The 20,210-nt window shown below is 41.5% G+C and overlaps 1 protein-coding gene across 1 annotated transcript; it reads right to left on the bottom strand.

Moving 5' to 3' along the window:
- Positions 1-4,788: 4,788 nt before the first annotated feature.
- Positions 4,789-17,734, bottom strand: rab23 (RAB23, member RAS oncogene family). The gene is made up of 8 exons (XM_014180141.3): positions 17,343-17,734; positions 16,865-16,899; positions 13,769-14,010; positions 11,523-11,608; positions 10,594-10,750; positions 10,336-10,418; positions 10,141-10,233; positions 4,789-9,215 (listed from the first exon to the last, which is right to left on the bottom strand). Exons 3-8 carry the CDS (start codon positions 13,921-13,923, stop codon positions 9,082-9,084), a joined length of 708 nt encoding a protein of 235 aa, XP_014035616.2. The 5' UTR covers positions 13,924-14,010; positions 16,865-16,899; positions 17,343-17,734; the 3' UTR covers positions 4,789-9,081.
- Between the last annotated feature and the right edge of the window lie 2,476 nt (positions 17,735-20,210).

Below are 20,210 nucleotides of genomic sequence, written 5' to 3'. Positions count from 1 at the left end.
TTTTTCCCACTATTGTTTACAGATTATTTTACTTATAATTCACTGTAACACAAATCCAGTGGGTCAGAAGTTTACATACACTAAGTTGACTGCGCTTTTAAACAGCTTGGAAAATTCCAGAAAATGATGTCATGGCTTTAGAAGCTTCTGATAGGCTAATTGACATCATTTGAGTCAATTGGAGGTGTACCTGTGGATGTATTTCAAGGCCAACCTTCAAACGCAGTGCCTCTTTGCTTGACATCATGGGAAAATCAAAAGAAATCAGCCAAGACCTCAGAAAAAGAATGTACAACCCCACAAGTCTGGTTCATCCTTGGGAGCAATTTCCAAACGCCTGAAGGTACCACGTTCATCTGTACAAACAATAGTACGCGAGTATAAACACCATGGGACCACGCAGCCGTCATACTGCTCAGGAAGGAGACGCGTTCTGCCTCCTAGAGATGAACGTACTTTGGTGCGAAAAGTGCAAATCAATCCCAGAACAACAGCAAAGGACCTTGTGAAGATGCTGGAGGAAACAGGTACTAATGTATCTATATCCACAGTAAAACGAGTCCTATATCGACATAACCTGAAAGTCCGCTCAGCAAGGAAGAAGCCACTGCTCCAAAACCGCCATAAAAAAAGACAGACTACGGTTTGCAACTGCACATGGGGACAAAGATTGTACATTTTGGAGAAATGTCCTCTGGTCTGATGAAACAAATATAGAACTGTTTGGCCATAATGACCATCATTATGTTTGGAGGAAAAAGGGGGAGCCTTGCAAGCCGAAGAACACCATCCCAACCGTGAAGGACAGGTTGGCAATATCATGTTGTGGGGGTGCTTTGCTGCAGGAGGGACTGGTGCACTTCACAAAGTAGATGGCATCATGAGGAAGAAAAATGATGTGGATATATTGAAGAAACATTTCAAGACATCAGTAAGGAAGTTAAAGCTTGGTCGCTAATGGGTCGTCCAAAGCATACTTCCAAAGTTGTGGCAAAATGGCTTCAGGACAACAAAGTGAAGGTATTGGAGTGGCCATCACAAAGCCCTGACCTCAATCCCATAGAAAATTTGTGTGCAGAAGTTGAAAGGCGTGTGCAAGCAAGGAGGCCTACAAACCTGACTCAGTTACACCAGCTCTGTCAGGAGGAATGGGCCAAAATTCACCCAACTTATTGTGGGAAGCTTGTGGAAGGCTACCCGTAACGTTTGACCCAAGTTAAACAATTTAAAGGCAATGCTACTAAATACTAATTGAATGTATGTAAACTTCTGACCCACTGGGAATGTGATGAAAGAAATAAAAACTAGGAAAAAATCATTCTCTTTACTATTATTCTGACATTTCACATTCTTAAAATAAAATGGTGATCCTAACTGACCTAAAACAGGGAATTTTTACTAGGATTAAATGTTAGGAATTGTGAAAAACTGAGTTTAAATATATTTGGCTAAAGTGTATGTAACCTTCCGACTTCAACTGTATGTACTTGTGAACGACCAGTCCAGAAATAGCCAAAGTAACAGTACTATCTGTGAGACCTCATTAGAGACAATGTACCATGTCAATACATCATGAATAGGCATTTCACATGCAGGTGCAAAGTAAGCAACATGAACACATGCACATACAGAATAGGATACTAGGCAGTCATTTTATATATCCATTAACACATATTTTTTTAAGCAAGTCACTGATGTTTTGAATAAATAGGGTTTATATATTCCACTTGCTGAAAGGCATTCTTATTCAGATCTTTTTTTGGGGGGGTCTCATTGCAATGTTTATATCTGTTATTCTAACAAACCCCACACAATTGAAAATTTGGTTAAAATAAACACATTCTTAGCATAGCCAATACATTCCTACAGTGTTTTTTTTTAAATACATAATTTCAATTTTTTTATTGTGTATGACCCAGTGTGGTCACGCTTTAAATGACATGTCAAACGTGACTTTACCCATTATGTCAAATATGACATAAATCTGTGCTATATAAAGGGTGGCATAAGCACCTCTTAATAAAGGCCATATAAGTCATTCAATTGAGTCTTCACAAATAGGATTTATAACATTTACATTTACATTACATAACCCTGTCATACATCTTGGTAGAGCATTGCAACGCCAGGATATTGGGTTCGATTCCCGGGACCACCCATATGTAAAAATGCATTCACGCATGACTGTAAATTGCTTTGGATAAAAGTGTCTGCTAAATGTTATATACTGAACAAAAATATAAACGCAACATGCAACAATTTTACTGGACTGGTAACTGAAAGGTTGCAAGTTTGAATCCCCGAGCTGACAAGGTACAAATCTGTCGTTCTGCCCCTGAACAAGGCAGTTAACCCACTGTTCCTAGGCCGTCATTGAAAATAAGAATTTGTTCTTAACTGACTTGGCTAGTTATATATATAAAAAAATAAGGAAATCACTACAAATAAATAAATGCATTATGCCCTAATCTATGGAATTCACATGATTGGGCAGGGGTGCAGCCATAGGCTGGTAGCCAGGCCCTGCCAATCAGACAGAAATACTCATGTTTCATCAACTTTCCGGGTAGCTGGTCTCAGATGATCCCGCAGGTGAAGCCGGATGTGGAGAGGCTGGCGTGGTTACACGTGGTCTGTGGTTGTGAGGCCGGTTTGACGTACTGCCAAATTTTTAAAGTAGATTCTTCTACTTTGAAGAATCTAAAATCTAAATATATTTTAATTTGTTTAACACTTTCTTGGTTACTACATGATTCCATGTCTTCACTATTATTCTACAATGTAGAAAATAGTAAAAAATAAAGAAAAACCCTGGAATGAGTAGGTGTGTCCAAACTATATTATATTTCACTAAAACCTTTCTCGGATGGCCCAACCTCTTTCCCTCTTGGGTGTATAGTCAATATTGGACCTTACCTCAACTTCCCCCAAAATACTGTGCTGCAGGATGACACACACACTAATGTAGTCATTCACAGCACACAACGTTGGTAGAGCCTTTTTAAATCTTATTTTTTGCCTAGATCAGTTTTTTTGTGTGTTCTTATTACGTTTTCTTGGTTTTGTTTTTCCAGATTTCGGATTTCCCCCCAAAATGTCTGTGTTCATAACAATGCTTAAACCACATCAGGGGATGACTTTTGAGGTCTTGGAAAAATCGAAGAAACTGTGTAATTGCCCTTTAATTCAGTGAGCATGCCCTGCACTGTTGTTTTGTTAGCAGGTTTTCTGGAGTGCAGTTAGCACACATGATGTGATTCAGCTGCCAATGGAATGGGGGGAGTAATCAAAAGCCCACTTGTGCGGCCACTGGACAGCAAAAAACGAGTAAGTTAACCTTTATTTATTTTTATTTAAATTAGTTTGTAGTAGTTAAGTGCTGCATTAAATTACTGTAGCTACCTCAATCGTTATTTAAAATAATTTCGGTGACTTCACAGAAATTGCTAGCTATCTGACATTTAGCTAGCAAGCATGCTCAGCTAAATACAAATCCCCCTAGATTTGTAACTGAAAGAGTAATATAATAATACAAATTGAATGGAGTTTCCCATCTTCCCATTTAGAGTTTCTGGCGCAGCCAGAAATGCCCTTATCCAGATGGTGTGACAAAGGCATTTCCAAACAGACCTGCTAACTTTCTTTGTTGTTCCTTTTAAGGCTGGAACCAACATGGAGTACCTCCAGTAGGAAGAGAGGCAAGAACCATGTCTGACAACTCAGGGACAAGCTACACTATTCACAGCAATTACATTGTAATGTTCAATGTAATTGCATTGCTGGACTTTTTGAAACTTCATGTATTTGTACTGCTTAAAAGATTTACAAATGTATGTTTTATGTTTATTTGTTTTAGCTGTTAGTGATAATTCCCAGTGTTAATACATTTGTTTACATCATTAAGTCTTTATGTATCTGTCATGATCAAAGGGGTCTGACTTAATAGTAAGCAGAGCCTCATAGGATACAAGGCATTTATGTATGTGTTATAAATTACCAAGGGGTTTCACTTCAAACTAAGTATTACAGGACAACATAAATATGTTATTAACCTTCTGCTGATTTCTCTCATGATCCACATATTACTGTAGTGGTGAGAGGTATTTATATGGGTTGATGGACCTGCAAAGCTTGCGTTTTTGTGTGTGTGTGAGAACCAAGATGATTTGGAGTAGTCCAACCTGACTGCCGCACCAGGTATTCCTCTTCTGTTCCCATGGAGACCAGGGCTTGATTACATCCGGTTACAATGGCAACAGCATTTTGTAGCTGATCGTTCAGTGGGGGAGTGGGTGAATGTGTCAAAGACCTGACTAGGCCCAGCACTGCGCGGTATGACTCATTTTTGCTGGGTGCGTGTTTGTGTACTGAAGAACATGTAACTTGGTTCCAGAAGAAAGACACTATCACTTTATTTAGATTGGGAGTTTTCATCAAGGTAAGTGTTTCTTGGTGTAACGTCGTCCCCAGGCTATTGCACACACAACACATAAGCCTGGGATATCAACCATTCAAAGTTGGCCTGAGTGGGAGTGACCATTGAACTCTACAGGCGTGACCTTAAGTAGTGACGATGACAAATACTTTACTCCGTAACAGTCAAAAAGTCATAACGATGACTAAATCCTGACCATTACCATGAACCCTTTATAAAGCATGACATACGGTTATAGATGCTTTGTAACACTTACCTTAATCAGCTGAATGTCATTGAAAGCGAGAAAGATTCACATAAAGATTTACTGTCAGCCTTGTGTAAAGTGGAAATTACAATGTTGAAGAAAACAATGAAAATAGATATTTTATTTATGCTATAGATCACCATCATCAAAACAGATTGTCAACAAAGGAGCAGGTGCAAGTATGTGTGGCACACTTTGAGCCACTTTATAACCGTTAAATCAAAGTAATACAAATGAACAAACTAGGTGAGATATACACCTACTACTAAGTCTTACATTTTGTCAGAATTTTGTGACACAAAGTTAAAGTCTGTAGTCTGGACCCAGGTATGCATGTGCCCTTGTCTACTCCATGCTGACAAACCATGTTTGGCATGACAATTCCAGGAGGAGTTGCAGGTTGACGTTTAGGGTTATGAATCTTGCCCTGGTTGTAATTTAAGATTAGGGTTAGCAGTTTGGTTAAGGTTTAAAATCAGATTTTATGACTTTGTGGCTGTGCTAGCTAGTGACCACAGCATAGCTGCCTCAAGATTCATGACAATAAATGTCAACCTGCTAAGGAGTTGGCAAGAAAGCAGAAACAGACTGGCACATCTGGGTTCAAACATTAAAGTCCGTGGAAGCAGTATGCCGTATTTCAAAAAGCCATCTGCTAAATGTAATAACATTGTAACATTAGAATGGATTACAGTGATTCTCACAAACGCCTGAGTGAAAGAGCACTTGACCATAGATTTTCTAAGAATGGTAACTGACTGAATTATAAATTAATTCATTGGTCACTATAAACATTGTATTTTCAGGAGACAAAAATAAACCATAACACATGTTTATAAACAGCAACTGTTATAAAGGGATGGAGTGTGATTTACAATATTCACTGAGCAGGCATCTTTAAAACAAAATAGTTGTGTTTAAGAATGAGGATGTAAACATACATGGACAAGGCATTGTGGCATTGGACCGTGGTTCCACATTCCTTCACATGAAGAAACAAAAAAACATAAGGCAAGCATGCAACATTTACTGAAGACAGGCTAAATTAATAGAGTACTTTTTTATATATATATATATATATATATACAGTAGAATGTACTTAACATGGGGGCCATTTTGATTTGTCAAGTGTTAATGGGTAACTAAAAGTTATTATGAAGAGGACAGTATAGAGACAATAATGAGACTTTCCTGTTTGTCTTACAGTGAAATGAGAGCAAAAACAGGTCTTGCCTCAGAAAAAGTCAACATCGGTTAGAGAGTAGTAACAGAACATTATCCAAGCATGATGAGTAGGCGAGAAAATTAAGCCATTACAAAGCACTCCTCAGAGCGAGAGTTCTGTTCATAACGTTAGAACACTCAATCAAGACACCATTCATTGAGATCTGTTTTCACTTAAACATTTGATATTTCTTTAGTAAACAAGTGTTTATTTCTCCCGAAATTAACGTAACAAATATAAAATGTAACAAATATAAATTGACTCAAATATGAGCACATTAAAGATGTTACCATTGATTGTACCACAGTAGAAACACAAAAGCACATTTTCAAATGTAGCAATATGTAAACAATTTCAATTGCTAGTACCCTATGAAAGTGTTAGACCAACCAGAGCGTCTGCTAAATGACTAAAATGTAAAAATGTAAATGTAGTTGGCCAGTTACAATGACCAGTACAAACACCTGTGCATGAATTGTGTGCGCTAACCAGATAAAGAGGGATATTATTGATTTGTATGTTCTGTGTAGCAAAATTCTCTTCACTGGCTCATCCATCCTGTAAGTTCACAACATTGTATAAGTTTGTGTCTCAGTAGAGGGCCTATTGTGCGAATCTCAAATAGTATTTGGTCATATAACAGCACACTCTTCTAGTCAATTGTAATTCAATATTCTCAAAACTGCAAAATCCCTCCAACCTTTTTCTTTAAAATATGTACATTTCTTACAATTAAATAAGCATTATAAACTATTTGGCACTATGTTAACGAAGGTGTTAAGCAGCTCATTGTTAAGATACATATAAAAATACCTTTCAGAAAAGAATGAACAAATATGTCTGAATCTCGTAGGTTTCTATTGTTGGCTGGCGTTGAGGTGCAAGCATCAAACGCACATTAGTTGCGTCATGTAAAAACTGTTGCACTAGCATTTTCCCAGCCCTAACGCTAGGTTCGGCAATTTAACTGCCTAACATCAGTTGCTTGTGCCGAGGTGGGATGGGCGGCAATATTTGAGGAGTGTCCTTAAAAACAATTTCATGCAGTGCTATGGGGAAGTTTAAAGACCCACAAAAAGCAGGTGTAGCGGCAGGTAGCCTAGTGGGAGTGTTGGGCCAGTAACTGAAAGGTTGCTGGTTTGAATCCCCGAGACGACTGGGTAAAATAAACGGTCGATGTTCCCTTGAGCAAGGCACTTAACCCTAATTGCTCCTGTAAGTCGCTCTGGATAAGAGCGTCTGCTAAATGACTAAAATGTAAAAATATCTTAACGCTCATGCAATGGCCATTAGCCAAAATTAGTATGAATAAAGCAATTTTAAATAGTCTGAGAGTGCTTTGAAATATGAGGTTTTTGCCCTAATGCTTTTTCACTATTCACATACCAGCATTTTGCTTGTTCAAGTAGGCTATCCATCCCCATTTTCAAAGAACACCCCTCGTCTGATTACCAAAGCCACACTCCTCCAAACTATTCAGTCCTCCTATATTGACATAACGGCAGATTTATTTGAGAATCAGCCTGCAACATAGGCAACGATACAATTGACAGGAGCCTAGTATTTTGTATAGACATCAGAATGTTGTGTGTAAAGACATTTAGACCACGTGTGCACAGTGCCATGGAACGAGAAGCCATGTATGATATCATGCTTCTGACCCGATCCTATTTAGAAACAATGTTTTTGGTTTAACACATAAAATAGCGTAAACACACAACTTGAAGCCAACACATATTTAGCCATGGAGCACATTCTGATTGGCCGGTGAGGGGCCAAGCCTCGACACACCAACAAAATGTTTATTCATCAAAATCCTGCTCTTTCGCACCAAAAGCCAGCTACTGCGCCAATAATTCCGGTAGTGAAAATAACAAAAATATGACATCCCGAACCCATAACGCCACTGCCAGCACTAAGACTTACCATTGTGTTAGCCTTGTTAAAATAGAGCCCTTAGTCTTTATTCATGATATACACCGAGTGTACAAAACATTTTCATGACAGACTGACCAGGTGAGGAGACAGGTTATAGAAGGATTTTTAAGCCTTGAGACATGGATTGTGTATGTGTGCCATCCAGAGGGTGAATGGGCAAGACACAAAAATATTTAAGTGCCTTTGATAGGGCACCGGTTTGAGTGTGTCAAGAACTGCAATGCTTCTGGGTTTTTCATGCTCAACAGTTTCCTATGTTTTATCAAGAATGGTCCACCATCCAAAGGACATTCAAGCAACTTGACACAACTGTGGGAAACATTGGAGTCAACATGGGCCAGCATCCCTGTGGAATGCTTTTGACACCTTGTAGAGTCCATGCCCCGACAAATTAACCACTTTCTGAGGGCAAAAGGAGGCGAAACTTAATATTAGGAAGGTGTTCCTAATGTTTTGTACACTCAGTATATTGAACCATATTCCCTTAATATTTTAGAACAAATATGGTAGAAAGTAATCTGTATATTTCTTACAATACAAACAGATTGCACAGATGAACAGTCAAATGCACAAATGGTAATCTATAAAAATCACATAATATGAACATGAACACCTTGTTAGTGAACTAGAATGTAACCCTTCCCTACACCATGTTGAAGGGTGTAAATGGGAGAACCCTGTCACACCCAACTACTATTTCTCAAAAGATCTGCTTCAAGCATTACATTCATGCTACAACATAGCGTCCGTGTAGTACCCACTACAGCCACCAGGACAACTATTGTTACTCTCGCTTTATATTTCATACATCTACCCATGAGAAACAAAGGCTGCACTTGATCTGTAAAGATGCTCAAAGGCATGGTAGTCACAATACTCAGGTGCATATTAGATTTACAGATGTTGGATCTTCATTTGACCAGTATTGTCAGAGCAAAAATAATCCTGCAGCAACAGGATTTGAGCTTTTAGTGTGGCTTGTTCTGTGGTTAGACTATTAGCTGGGCAAAATTAGGCTACATGAAGTGCAATACTGTTAATATAACTGTGTTATAAGTGTAGATTTTCTGTGAATTTATGTCCATCATGAAGGTCATTTGCAGGGAAATTCTCAGCAACAAAAGAGGGATCAAATTAAGACCTACACCTGTAGGTTATGCTCAAATGTAAATGTATAGACTCTGACACTCACACATGGCAGTCAAATCGTACATTATTGTAGGGAATGGATTGATTCTAAAGAAGGCTGCAGCTACCAAAGGGGTTTTTGCTTTTCTTTGTCCTCTGTTTGTTGGGTCGCAAGCTGATGACTTCTCGGCCGTTGCTGGAGTTCTGACTAGATAAGTTACTACTTGTGGTGTTGAAAACTCCTGTTAGGGTAGAGATGATAAGATGTGTTACAATGTTAATGACTCATTGCTGACACAAAAAAAGTTATAAGAGCACTCATGAAATCCCTTGGATTTCTATGCACGTGTTCTGAAAGCTAAGAAATTGAGAATTATAATGAATACCGCTTTGATGTCATTCAAGCAAACCACACACCCGTGAGTACAAATATGCACTTCACATTTCTATATAAAAACACATTGTCTTTACTGATGCATAGACATTTAGGCTTTCATGTTGAAGCCAACTACAACAATTTGGACTGCAAACACGCCAAACATATTTAGCAAAACTGGATGCATTCTAATTTTGATATTATTCGTTACCATATGCTATTTAATGTACGTATCAATCCACAACGGACTAGGATGGGAATATTCCGTGCCCTCCAGCCAAATTGGAGTTGATAACACAAAGAGAGTCAATAGCCTACACAACCTCGTGCACTATTAAGCCATGTAGAACGCCGATTGGCCAATGAGTGGTCAAGCCCTCGTCACACCTAGAACTTATTTATTCATCAAAACATGGCCCTTTCGCGCCACCGCCAGCTATTGCTCTCATGATTCCCGCTGTGAAAATAGAATAAATATTTCTGACACATTCACAACTCGAAAGCGCTGCGAGAAGATGTATCACTGCGTAACGTTTGTTAAACTAGAGCCGAGAGACAGATTTCTTACTCAAACTTTTTTTAGGCCTTGTATGAACCCCAAATCTTGCTGTCTTGTTACCGAATGTAATTGACAAATGAGAAATGTATAGTGAAGATAAAAATGGGGAGGATCCTAAATGCAAACTATCTTTGCAGAGCTTGCAGTACAAGAAAATATCTCTGTGGCACTGTACAATCCAGTCCCAAAGGTCTGTACTAACTGAAGACGTGACTGTTATCAGGATGCTTACCCATTTTATTGCTAGTTGTATGGACTACCTCAGGCTCTTCTGCTGTTTGCCGCTTCAGTCGCTGCAGATACTTATCTGCTAGGTATTTGAAAACTGAAAAGAAGAAATGTAATTTTTTTAAATAATTCCCCATTACATTCTTCCTAACATAACAGTTCTTTAACTGGTCATTTGTATACGTTTTCATTGACTCACCTTCATTGACATTGAGGTCCTCCTTTACGGAGGTTCGGTAAAACCTTAACTTGAGCTTCTTGGCCAGACCTTCTGCCTCCTCACTACAGTACCAGGACAAAAAGAGCAAGGGTTTACTGCATGGCTCTGTAATTACACCATGCTTGATCATGTCTAATGTTTGTTATCCTAGCCATGCATCTAGAAATGTCAATTTATTTATCAATATATCATAACAGACCAAGTTCAAGAAGGAAAATGGGTCTATAGAAGTGTTACTTTTTGATCACCGTGTCATCCAGAAGGTCAATCTTGTTCTGCACCAGGACAGCGGGGATGTCTCCCACCTCTATCTCCACCTTCTCCCACCAGCTGCCGATGGCCTCAAACGACTGCCTGTCGGTGGTGGAGAAGACCAGTACACACGCCTGGGCACCTGGAACACATCATGCATGGCTCAGTAATGTATAGAGCCATGTCATTGTGGAACGCGCTGCCACCAGAGGTTACTCAGACAAAAAATGCGAGTTTAAAAACTCATTACAAAAAACATCTTGTATCACAGCGCCTCTTCTCTTCTAAAGCTCTAAATTAACTGTACCGTTTATAATTATAGGAAGTGTGTAAATAGTCTTTTTGATGTCTTGACAAGAACATAAGATAATATTAAATATGAATAAAATAAGAATGATCTATTGTCAACAACTGTTCTGTACTCTGTCATTTAGGTCATTTTCTGTTTTGTGTGGACCCCAGGAAGGGTAGCTGCTGCATGCGAAACAGTTAATAGGTATCAAATAAACCTAAACATACACAGGCCAGCTGTCACCACAATGCTAAGAAATGCTGGATCCTCACAGCCCTCACACAATTATTTTGGTGTACATAAGAAGCTTTCAAATCAAATAACTGATTTTGTAATGTGTTTTTTTTTTAAACATTTGTATTGTTAAAATTCCATACACCCCAGTTTGTATTTCATGTGTTAGGAGAGGGTGTAGCTGCCTGGGCCATACAATAACAGAAATACAATATGGACATAACGCTAGTTGAATTGTTCCCTGTGAGGTCATCTTGGTGCAGTTCCACAGCTGAATCCATACTGATAAAAGAAATAAATAAAATAAAGTTGAAAAGTGAGAGGCTGTCTTCTCTGGCAGACCCAGTGGAGGAGGATCATGTCCTTTCCAGGGAGGGAGGAGTCTTACCGCGGTAGTAGGCCTTGGTGATGGCGTCAAACTCTTCCTGCCCTGCCGTGTCCCACAACATCAATCTCACGTCTTCATCATTCACTCTGAAAAAAAAGGCGATTTCAATACTTGGTATTGTGAGTTTCTCAATGTATAGACAGAGCAGTATCAAATGTATACATTTCTACTTGGCTATCATATCAAACTATTCACTCAAGAGTTGTGTGCTATACGTTACAGGAGCGATCGTCTTTAGAGAGTCAAATATCCTCCACACCTTTACTGTTTTATAAAAATAATGCTTCAAGCCTTCAGTGAGCGCACCTTCATCTAACAATTCTGCCTGTTTTATTCAATGCAGTTAGAGTTTCAATGTTTTCAGGGGTTCTCTGGTATTTCCTGAGAGTATCCATGCTTCCTCGTACATTTGGCACTCGAGGTAGCCTAGTGGTTAAAGCGTTGGGCCAGTAACCAAAATGTTGCAGGATCGAACCGGAGCTGACAAGGTAAAAATCTGTCATTCTGCCCCTGAACAAGGCAGTTAATCCACTGTTCCTAGGCCGTCATTGTAAATAACAATTTGTTCTTAACTGACTTGCCTAGTTAAATAAAGGTTCAATTAAATTAAAAAAAGCCATTATCACACCATATTAATAAACAACTATCTGAATGAAATACTGCTCAACACTTTACATTGGAGTTATGGGTTGGCTTCACATCTGTTAAGCATAAAAACAAGGAAAAAACTGTAAAAAAGAAAGTTTGTGGTTTTGGGAAGCAGTTTTTTTTAACCTTAGGTCAAAACCTTAAGGACTCTCTTGGGCCAGAATGCAGTTAACTAACAGTTTCAGTTAGACAGATGCCAGGGATCTCTTAGAAAATAACATGTTAAGCGGATAAAGAGATGATCTGTGCAGCCAAAATACATGTATTTTGATTACAGTGGTCACTTAGGACACAGTACGGTCCCTGAGATCTCTGGGTATGGCTCCTATTGTGTGTACCTCGTCAGATTATACTGCATGTCTGTAAGAGAATTGTGTATTTTTATGCATCTTAATATACATACTGTATGTATATTCCAGATGTGCACAGTTATTCAAATATCTGAACGGATGTTAGCATTTTAACACTTGTGTGATTATTCATTTTAGCGAGAAACAAAAAGTATAGGTTTATTTTAACACTGAAAAGGCTTTTTATAAATTCAATTAAAATATTCATGTGACATTGTTACATACAAGGACATACTATGACATTTCAAATTATTAATTTAATAAAACAAACTTGTCAATGTAGTTTTAATGCCGTGCGCCCCATAAGAAAAACAGTAGCCGGCCTGTAGCCTTCACGTGTGTAGCTGGTTGTTTATGTTGGGAACCAAGTGGTGCAGCGGTGTAAGGCACTGCCTCGCAGTGCTAGAGGCGTCACTACAGACCCGTATTCGATCCAGGGCTGTATCACAACCAGCCGTGATCAGGAGTCCCATAGGTCTACTATGACTTGGGCAGTGCATGGGGTCCGTGGCAATACTGCAGGCCACTGCCCAAGTCAAAGTAAAACAACTTGCATGCGATTTCTTATCCCACTCGAGTTGTGTACTGATTAATTTGCTATCACAAAAGAAGTCCCCGGCCCTAAAAAGTTTGAGAACCCCTGCTCTATGCTACTCCAGTCAAGACAGGAACTGTTTTTTGGGATGATAAATGACATTCTGGCCGCTACAAGTTAGCTCGTCTTGGCTGTAGCAGAGTTGCCTTGGCTAGTGGCTACTGCATCTCTCTATCCTTTGGGGCGGCAGGTAGCCTGGTGGGTAGGAGCATTGGGTCAGTAACTGAAAGCTTGCTGGACCGCATTCCCTGACAAGGTAAAAATCTGTCGTTCTGCCCGAGCAAGGCAGTTAACCCACTGTTCCCCTGGGCGCTGATGATGTGGATGTCGATTAAGGCAGCCACCCGCACGCACCTCGCTGATTGAGGCATTGGGTTAAATGCAGGAGATACATTTCAGTTGAATGCATTCCCTTTTCCCCTCCGTCTGCTCGCTCCCATCTCACACACCGTTCCCTCCGCAGCTGCAGCAATAGAGCGCCAGCCTCTCCCGCACGCAGCAGTGCTCAGGTTAAAACGGACGTTTCAAAACCCACATGTATTTCAAATATCTGACAAAAATTCATGATACTATTCCAATAGTAAAAAGATTTCAAACAACCATCCCTAATGTAAAATATGCATAGACACACTAACAATGGAAAATCTCCTTACAGTAGCTGTCTCTCCAGGAAGTCAACACCGATGGTCTTCTTGTAGTCCTTGGTGAAGATGCCCTTGCAGTAACGCTGGATCATGCTGGACTTCCCCACCGCACCGTCGCCCACCACCACCACCTTGATGGCCACTTCCATGTCCTCCTCCAACATGGCTGCGTGTTGCTGGGCTTTCCTCACACTTCCAAGCAGTCTGGTGTTGCTTTAGCAGGGATGTCACTGGATCACTTTAAACACCTCCTGATAGAGACAACACAAACTGATGTTTTACACACTGATGAACATGACTTAAGGTCTTAATATTGTTATTTTCCTCTGCACAAAACCCTTGTCGTTCTGCTGTTCGAAACAGCCAAGTCACCAACTGGCGAGCCCAGCCCACATAAAAACATCCCTCTGTTTGTTCAGCAATATGATGTCTTATGTTTCGATGCGGAGAACACTTTCTACCTCACTGCTCCTCAGTCTACCCATAAAACCCTCACTAGCTGGCCCTCCGTTTTACAGCCGAGTGTAAACATTAGCCAGTGCATCCTGGCTGCAGCCCTCTGAGGTAACATCAGCTGATGGTTTCCTCGTTCTTACATGCTACAGTCAGCTACACTTAGCTCAGTTACTGCTTCCGTAGGTCTGCTCCCACACACTTTTCCATTAGGTAGCAGTCTGGGCCTGCCTGCCTGGGTCTGGCTAGGAGAGGTTGTAGCTGACGTGGCAGGCATTTAAGAGAGGAGAGTTAGCTGTCTGGGCCTGGCTTGGAGAGGGTGCAGCTGTCTGGGCCTGGCTGGGAGAGGGTGCAGCTGTCTGGGCCTGGCTGGGAGAAGGTGCAGCTGTCTGGGAGAGGGTGCAGCTGTCTGGGAGAGGGTGTAGATGCCTGGCCCTCGCTGGGAGAGGGTGTAGATGCCTGGCCCTCGCTGGGAGAGGCAGTAGATGCCTGGCCCTCGCTGGGAGAGGCAGTAGATGCCTGGCCCTCGCTGGGAGAGGCAGTAGATGCCTGGCCCTCGCTGGGAGAGGCAGTAGATGCCTGGCCCTCGCTGGGAGAGGCAGTAGATGCCTGGCCCTCGCTGGGAGAGGCAGTAGATGCCTGGCCCTCGCTGAGAGAGGCAGTAGATGCCTGGCCCTCGCTGGGAGAGGCAGTAGATGCCTGGCCCTCGCTGGGAGAGGCAGTAGATGCCTGGCCCTCGCTGGGAGAGGCAGTAGATGCCTGGCCCTCGCTGGGAGAGGCAGTAGATGCCTGGCCCTCGCTGGGAGAGGCAGTAGATGCCTGGCCCTCGCTGGGAGAGGCAGTAGATGCCTGGCCCTCGCTGGGAGAGGCAGTAGATGCCTGGCCCTCGCTAGGAGAGGCAGTAGATGCCTGGCCCTCGCTACGAGAGGCAGTAGATGCCTGGCCCTCGCTACGAGAGGCAGTAGATGCCTGGCCCTCGCTACGAGAGGCAGTAGATGCCTGGCCCTCGCTAGGAGAGGCAGTAGATGCCTGGCCCTCGCTAGGAGAGGCAGTAGATGCCTGGCCCTCGCTAGGAGAGGCAGTAGATGCCTGGCCCTCGCTAGGAGAGGCAGTAACTGGCTAGGAGAGGGTATAGGTGACGTGGCAGGGATTCAGTCATATTCCAGATGACTATGTTTTTATGGGAACTGACATCATATATCCCAGATCCTGTGGATATGAGCAGGGAAACATCCCCACTATGACACCCATGACAGATTCAGCATAAACCTCTTGCCTGGTAATGTGATTGATAATATCACAACATGTTGGCCTAAAAGTATGAGCTTGGTAGCAAAATAACACTAGAGACTTGCGCTATGGGCCTATCGTTAACGTAGCTACGAAAACAAAACATTGTGTTCACAATGTGAAAAGCTCTGGTTTGACTTAACCTCAACAGACTATGCAAGGAAAGTGTTGTGGATCTGTCTAGGCTTCCACTGACTGCAAACAAAGTGAAGGTAGGCCTTTTTCCTGAGTTTAAACTCTCATAGAGATGTTTGTTATCCAACATCATCTGGTCCTATTCGTAAAGTGGATGATCCAAGCCACACTGTAAAGAGGCTGGCTTCACAACCACAACAAAAGCTACCTTGATGCTTGCCAACCAAACCATGTCCCCTTATCCAGACTGTCAGCAAATTGCCAAGTTGTCAACACAACACAGACTAACCAAACATCATGGAAGATTCTAGGTAGACGAGGCTACTAGGCGACTGGAAAGACCACAGATTGAGTTACAAAGTAGAGCCTCTCCCACAACGTCTCACCAAAGGTAACTGAATACAGAGCTGGCTGTAACTTAGCTGCATGCAAGGACACACCAGCTTCATGTACCATTCACTCCAATTTTGCACAGAGTGTTGAAATGGCATGCACTTACAGGAAATTAGCCCAAACTGCAGCTGACACAGCAAAGCTTGCCAGAACTGGACGTTCCACTGTATAGAAACACATTTCCTTGGCTACACTCACTCTTCAAATACAATTTGCTTCAATAGATTTAGCTTAAAATAAGTCATTTGTCTTAGAGGAACGTGCTGTTATGTCTAGACTGCATAGTTAGATTGTCAGGCTAGTCACATTGAAGGAACAAACTGGTAAGCAGGTATACACATCCACAGTGCTTGTGTAAACACTCCACTAAGATCACAACGTGACTTCAAACATCAATATACCTATTATTAAACGTCTTCATTAAAAACGACTAGGTACTACGGCCTACTTTAAATCAGTAAATTGGAAGACAGTTAATTTAACTGACATATTGTCAGAACATGAACAGCATCTTCTGATTTACAATAAAGAATGGCAGTACTTGACATCATCACCAGCGAATGCTTCATGCAGTGAGCTGAGGAAGGATGGGGGATCACACAGAAAATGTGCCTTTCCAAATAGTGCTTGAAAAAGTGTTTTTAAATCCACGAAATAAGATAGATTCATGCAAGTTCATGATTTTACAGTAGCTAGCTAATCATGTTATTTGTTCAGAAGCTGTCCAACGCTTGATACAAAAAGTCTCACTCATGAGGATCACTGAAACAAATAACATCATTTACAACAATTGTATAATTTCGAGTGATACACTCGTAACATTGTTTCTCTCACCTGCATCCAGTTACATGACCGTCTGGCTCTTGCAGCTGCAACAGGCAACAAACAGCACGAGACGAAAACAAAATACAATTGCTGCGCAATGAAAGAGAATAGGTCCTGTGTTTTTCCTTTTATGGACCAAACGAAATATAACAAGCTATAATAAACTGTAACGTAGTAACAATCAAATCGTTTCAACAATTTGTAAAGCTAACTTAGCGAGCTAGCCATGTAAGTGAACGTTAGCTAGCTAACGAACGATGGATTGTCCTGTCTCCACGTTCAGCTAACGTTAGCTAGTACCGTTACGTCTCCTAGCTGGACTTGCTAGCGTTTAACACTCTCGTTTATATCATAAATCACAACAAGAGGAGACTAATATCCACGCTTTTCATCAATGTAACAAGAAGTCTAATCATATTTCACAAAACGACGACTTGAATTCAATAAATTGTTGTTGCCTTGCTAGCTATATTTGCTTGGCTCTCACCCACAACTGCAGTCAGTCCGGTTGCTATAAACGCTTTTGGTTTCCGATAGCAGATGCGCAGTTCACTGCACTCGCTGGGTCAGTTTGTGAACTACAGCTACTGTAAAATAAATTCATCCAAGCTGATCTTGAGTCTGTGTGTGGCCAGGTTGTATCGTGACAATCAGTACCGGTCCTCGACTTTCTGTCGCCCGAGAAGAGTCAAAAATCTGCCGCCCCCCAATTTTTTCTCAGTTAAAAGTCGGAGGAAGAGAACATAATAAACTCAGCAAAAAAAGAAACGTCCCTTTTTCAGGACCCTGCCTTTCAAAGATAATTCGTAAAAATCCAAATAACTTCACAGATCTTCATTGTACAGGGTTTACACACTTTTTCCCATGCTTGTGTAACCGATGTGAAATGGCTAGTTAGTTAGCGGTGGTGCGCGCTAAGTAGGGTTTCCCCTTTTGTGGCGCGATGGGTAACGATGCTTCGGTGGGTGTCAGTTGTTGATGTGTGCAAGGGTCCCTGGTTCGAGCCCAGGTTGGGGCGAAGAGAGGGACGGAACCTACACTGTTACACTTGTTCAGTGAACCATAAACAATTAATGAACATGCACCTGTGGAACGGTCGTTAAGACACTAACAGCTTACAGATGGCTATTAAGGTCACAGTTATGAAAACTTAGGACACTAAAGAGGCCTTTCTACTGATTCTGAAAAACACCAAAAGAAAGATGCCCAGGGTCCCAGCTCATCTGCGTGAACATGCCTTAGGCATGCTGCAAGGAGGCACGAGGACTGCAGATGTGGCCAGGGCAATAAATTGCAATGTCCATACTGTGAGATCCCTAAGACAGGCTACAGGGAGACAGGTCGGATAGCTGATTGTCCTCGCAGTGGCAGACCAAGTGTAACAACACCTGCACAGGATCGGTACATCCGAACATCACACCTGCTGAACAGGTACAGGATGGCAACAACAACTGCCCTAGTTACACCAGGAACGCACAATCTCTCCATCAGTGCTCAGACTGTCCACAATAGGCTGAGAGAGGCTGGACGGAGGGCCTGTAGGCCTGTTGTAAGGCAGGTCCTCACCAGACATCACCGGCAACAACGTCGCCCATGGGCACAAACCCACCGTCTGCCGCCCTAGGGGAGACAAAAATAATTACATCTTAGGCATCCTTATGAATATAAGCATGGCACTTTCAAAAGTTACCTTTCCACCCAGACAGAGGCTCTACTGATGCAGAAAACTGTAAGCTTCAACTGCTGGCTACTCGTCCATTGTATAACCCACCAACAGAGGTGCTTCCCTAAAAGCTGCCTGGGTTTAAACAAACACCTTCTCTTTTCAGAAAGAGAAAAGCTCAATTAGCAAAGCAAATTCAATTTTTTATCTCCTCGAATAGTATAGGCTGCAGTTTAGCTTCAGATTGTCATAGAGAGGAATCAATATATCCCCATATGCATCGGAGTCACGTCTTTCGTGGGCATTTCAGAGCTTGTTTCTACCATAAGGCATCACAGTGTTAAGCATTGTTATAGAACCCTTGATATAATCTGGACACGTTTTATGTATTTATTTAAAAATATAAAGCAAACAATAGATATCCTTTTTGCCCTCTTCTTTAACAAAGGGTATGTGATACCCTCACTCAATTTGAGCCCTGGTTTTAGTCAAACACACCAAGCCCTTCCCAGACACGGAGGTATTTAATCAGTGCATGTGACAGTATCAGAGTATTTGGCTATACCGACATCTATGGATAGGATAATTGTGTCTGTCAAACAGGTAGGCTTAGCACTTTTTTTTTTGAAGATTAAGAAATAAGCTCCAATTACATTTAACCCCTGCATCAGAGAGTTACAATGTTGTTATCACTATGCAACCTACTACCTATAGCAGGAAAACCAGTTCCTTATTAATAATATCCCACCTGTAATCACACATGGCACGAGCCCATAATTGTTACAATTACAATAAAAATAACACTTTTGTATAACATATTTAACATATATTTTAATATTTCTATAGAACTGTAAAACAGAGTAAGTTAAATTGAGCTTTGGAAACAACTGCTTTCATAAATGCATGGCGGGCCTCGTTTTGCTGGAGCAGTGTAAAATAAGCTTTATGTCAATGACCCAGCCTTAACGAATTTTGTTTATTTACATATCGAATTTGATTGTCCGTTGGTCCATCATCAGTTTCAACAATTTATTTATTTCGTCTCCACCTAGAGTTGCCTCTCTTTCCTCTGCTGTGGTGCTGCATTGCAGTCAGCAATGTTTTCTCTCGGGAGCTGTCGCTGGCCCTGAAATCAAATCATCTGTTTGCTTGGACACCAGCCTGATCTCCAGCTCCTTCCACCTCTGGAAACTATCTAGGTGGTCATGCAACTTATCATGCGAGCTGAGGTGGCACAGATTCTTCCAGTCCCTGGTTCCATCCCTGACCAGCACAGATCTGCACTCGTGTGAAAAAGGTATGCAGCAAAAACAGAAGGCTACATCGTTTTGCTTGGAATAGACAAGCCTTGGTCTCTCCACTCTCTCCCCGTTTGCCATCCTCCTATTGTAGTGGGCCACCGAAAACTTTAGTTGCCCCTAATCTCTTGGGAAATTCCCCTCATCCTGATGTGGCCCAGCCTGCACTAACATATCCCATAAAGATCCATTCCTATATTTTGGCCTCTCACCAGGATATTTTATGTTTTTTGTGTGGGAGTCGGATTTAGTAAGGCAGCTCCAAAATGCAGGTGTTTCAGCCTAGCTCAGTGCTTTCTGTGGTGGTGGGGCAAGCCAGCAGAAAATACAGAGCGTTGCGCCATGATTGGCTCAGTGTTCTGTCACTCTTTGGGACACTACGTCACTGAAACTC

The sequence above is a fragment of the Salmo salar genome, chromosome 28, assembly GCF_965601325.2.
Source record: "Salmo salar chromosome 28, fSalSal1, whole genome shotgun sequence".
Classification (NCBI taxonomy): domain Eukaryota; kingdom Metazoa; phylum Chordata; class Actinopteri; order Salmoniformes; family Salmonidae; genus Salmo; species Salmo salar.
The sequence above is the reverse complement of the archived record's forward strand: the minus strand, read 5'-3'. Positions and strand labels throughout refer to the sequence as shown.

Coding starts and splice junctions, on each gene's coding strand:
- rab23 (XM_014180141.3), bottom strand. CDS start 13,923: ATGTTGGAGGAGGACATGGAAGTGGCCATCAAGGTGGTGGTGGTGGGC. Junction 10,419..10,593: donor GATGACACGGTGATCAAAAA/GTAACACTTCTA, acceptor CTGGTACTGTAG/TGAGGAGGCAGAAGGTCTGG. Junction 10,234..10,335: donor GGACCTCAATGTCAATGAAG/GTGAGTCAATGA, acceptor TCTTCTTTTCAG/TTTTCAAATACCTAGCAGAT.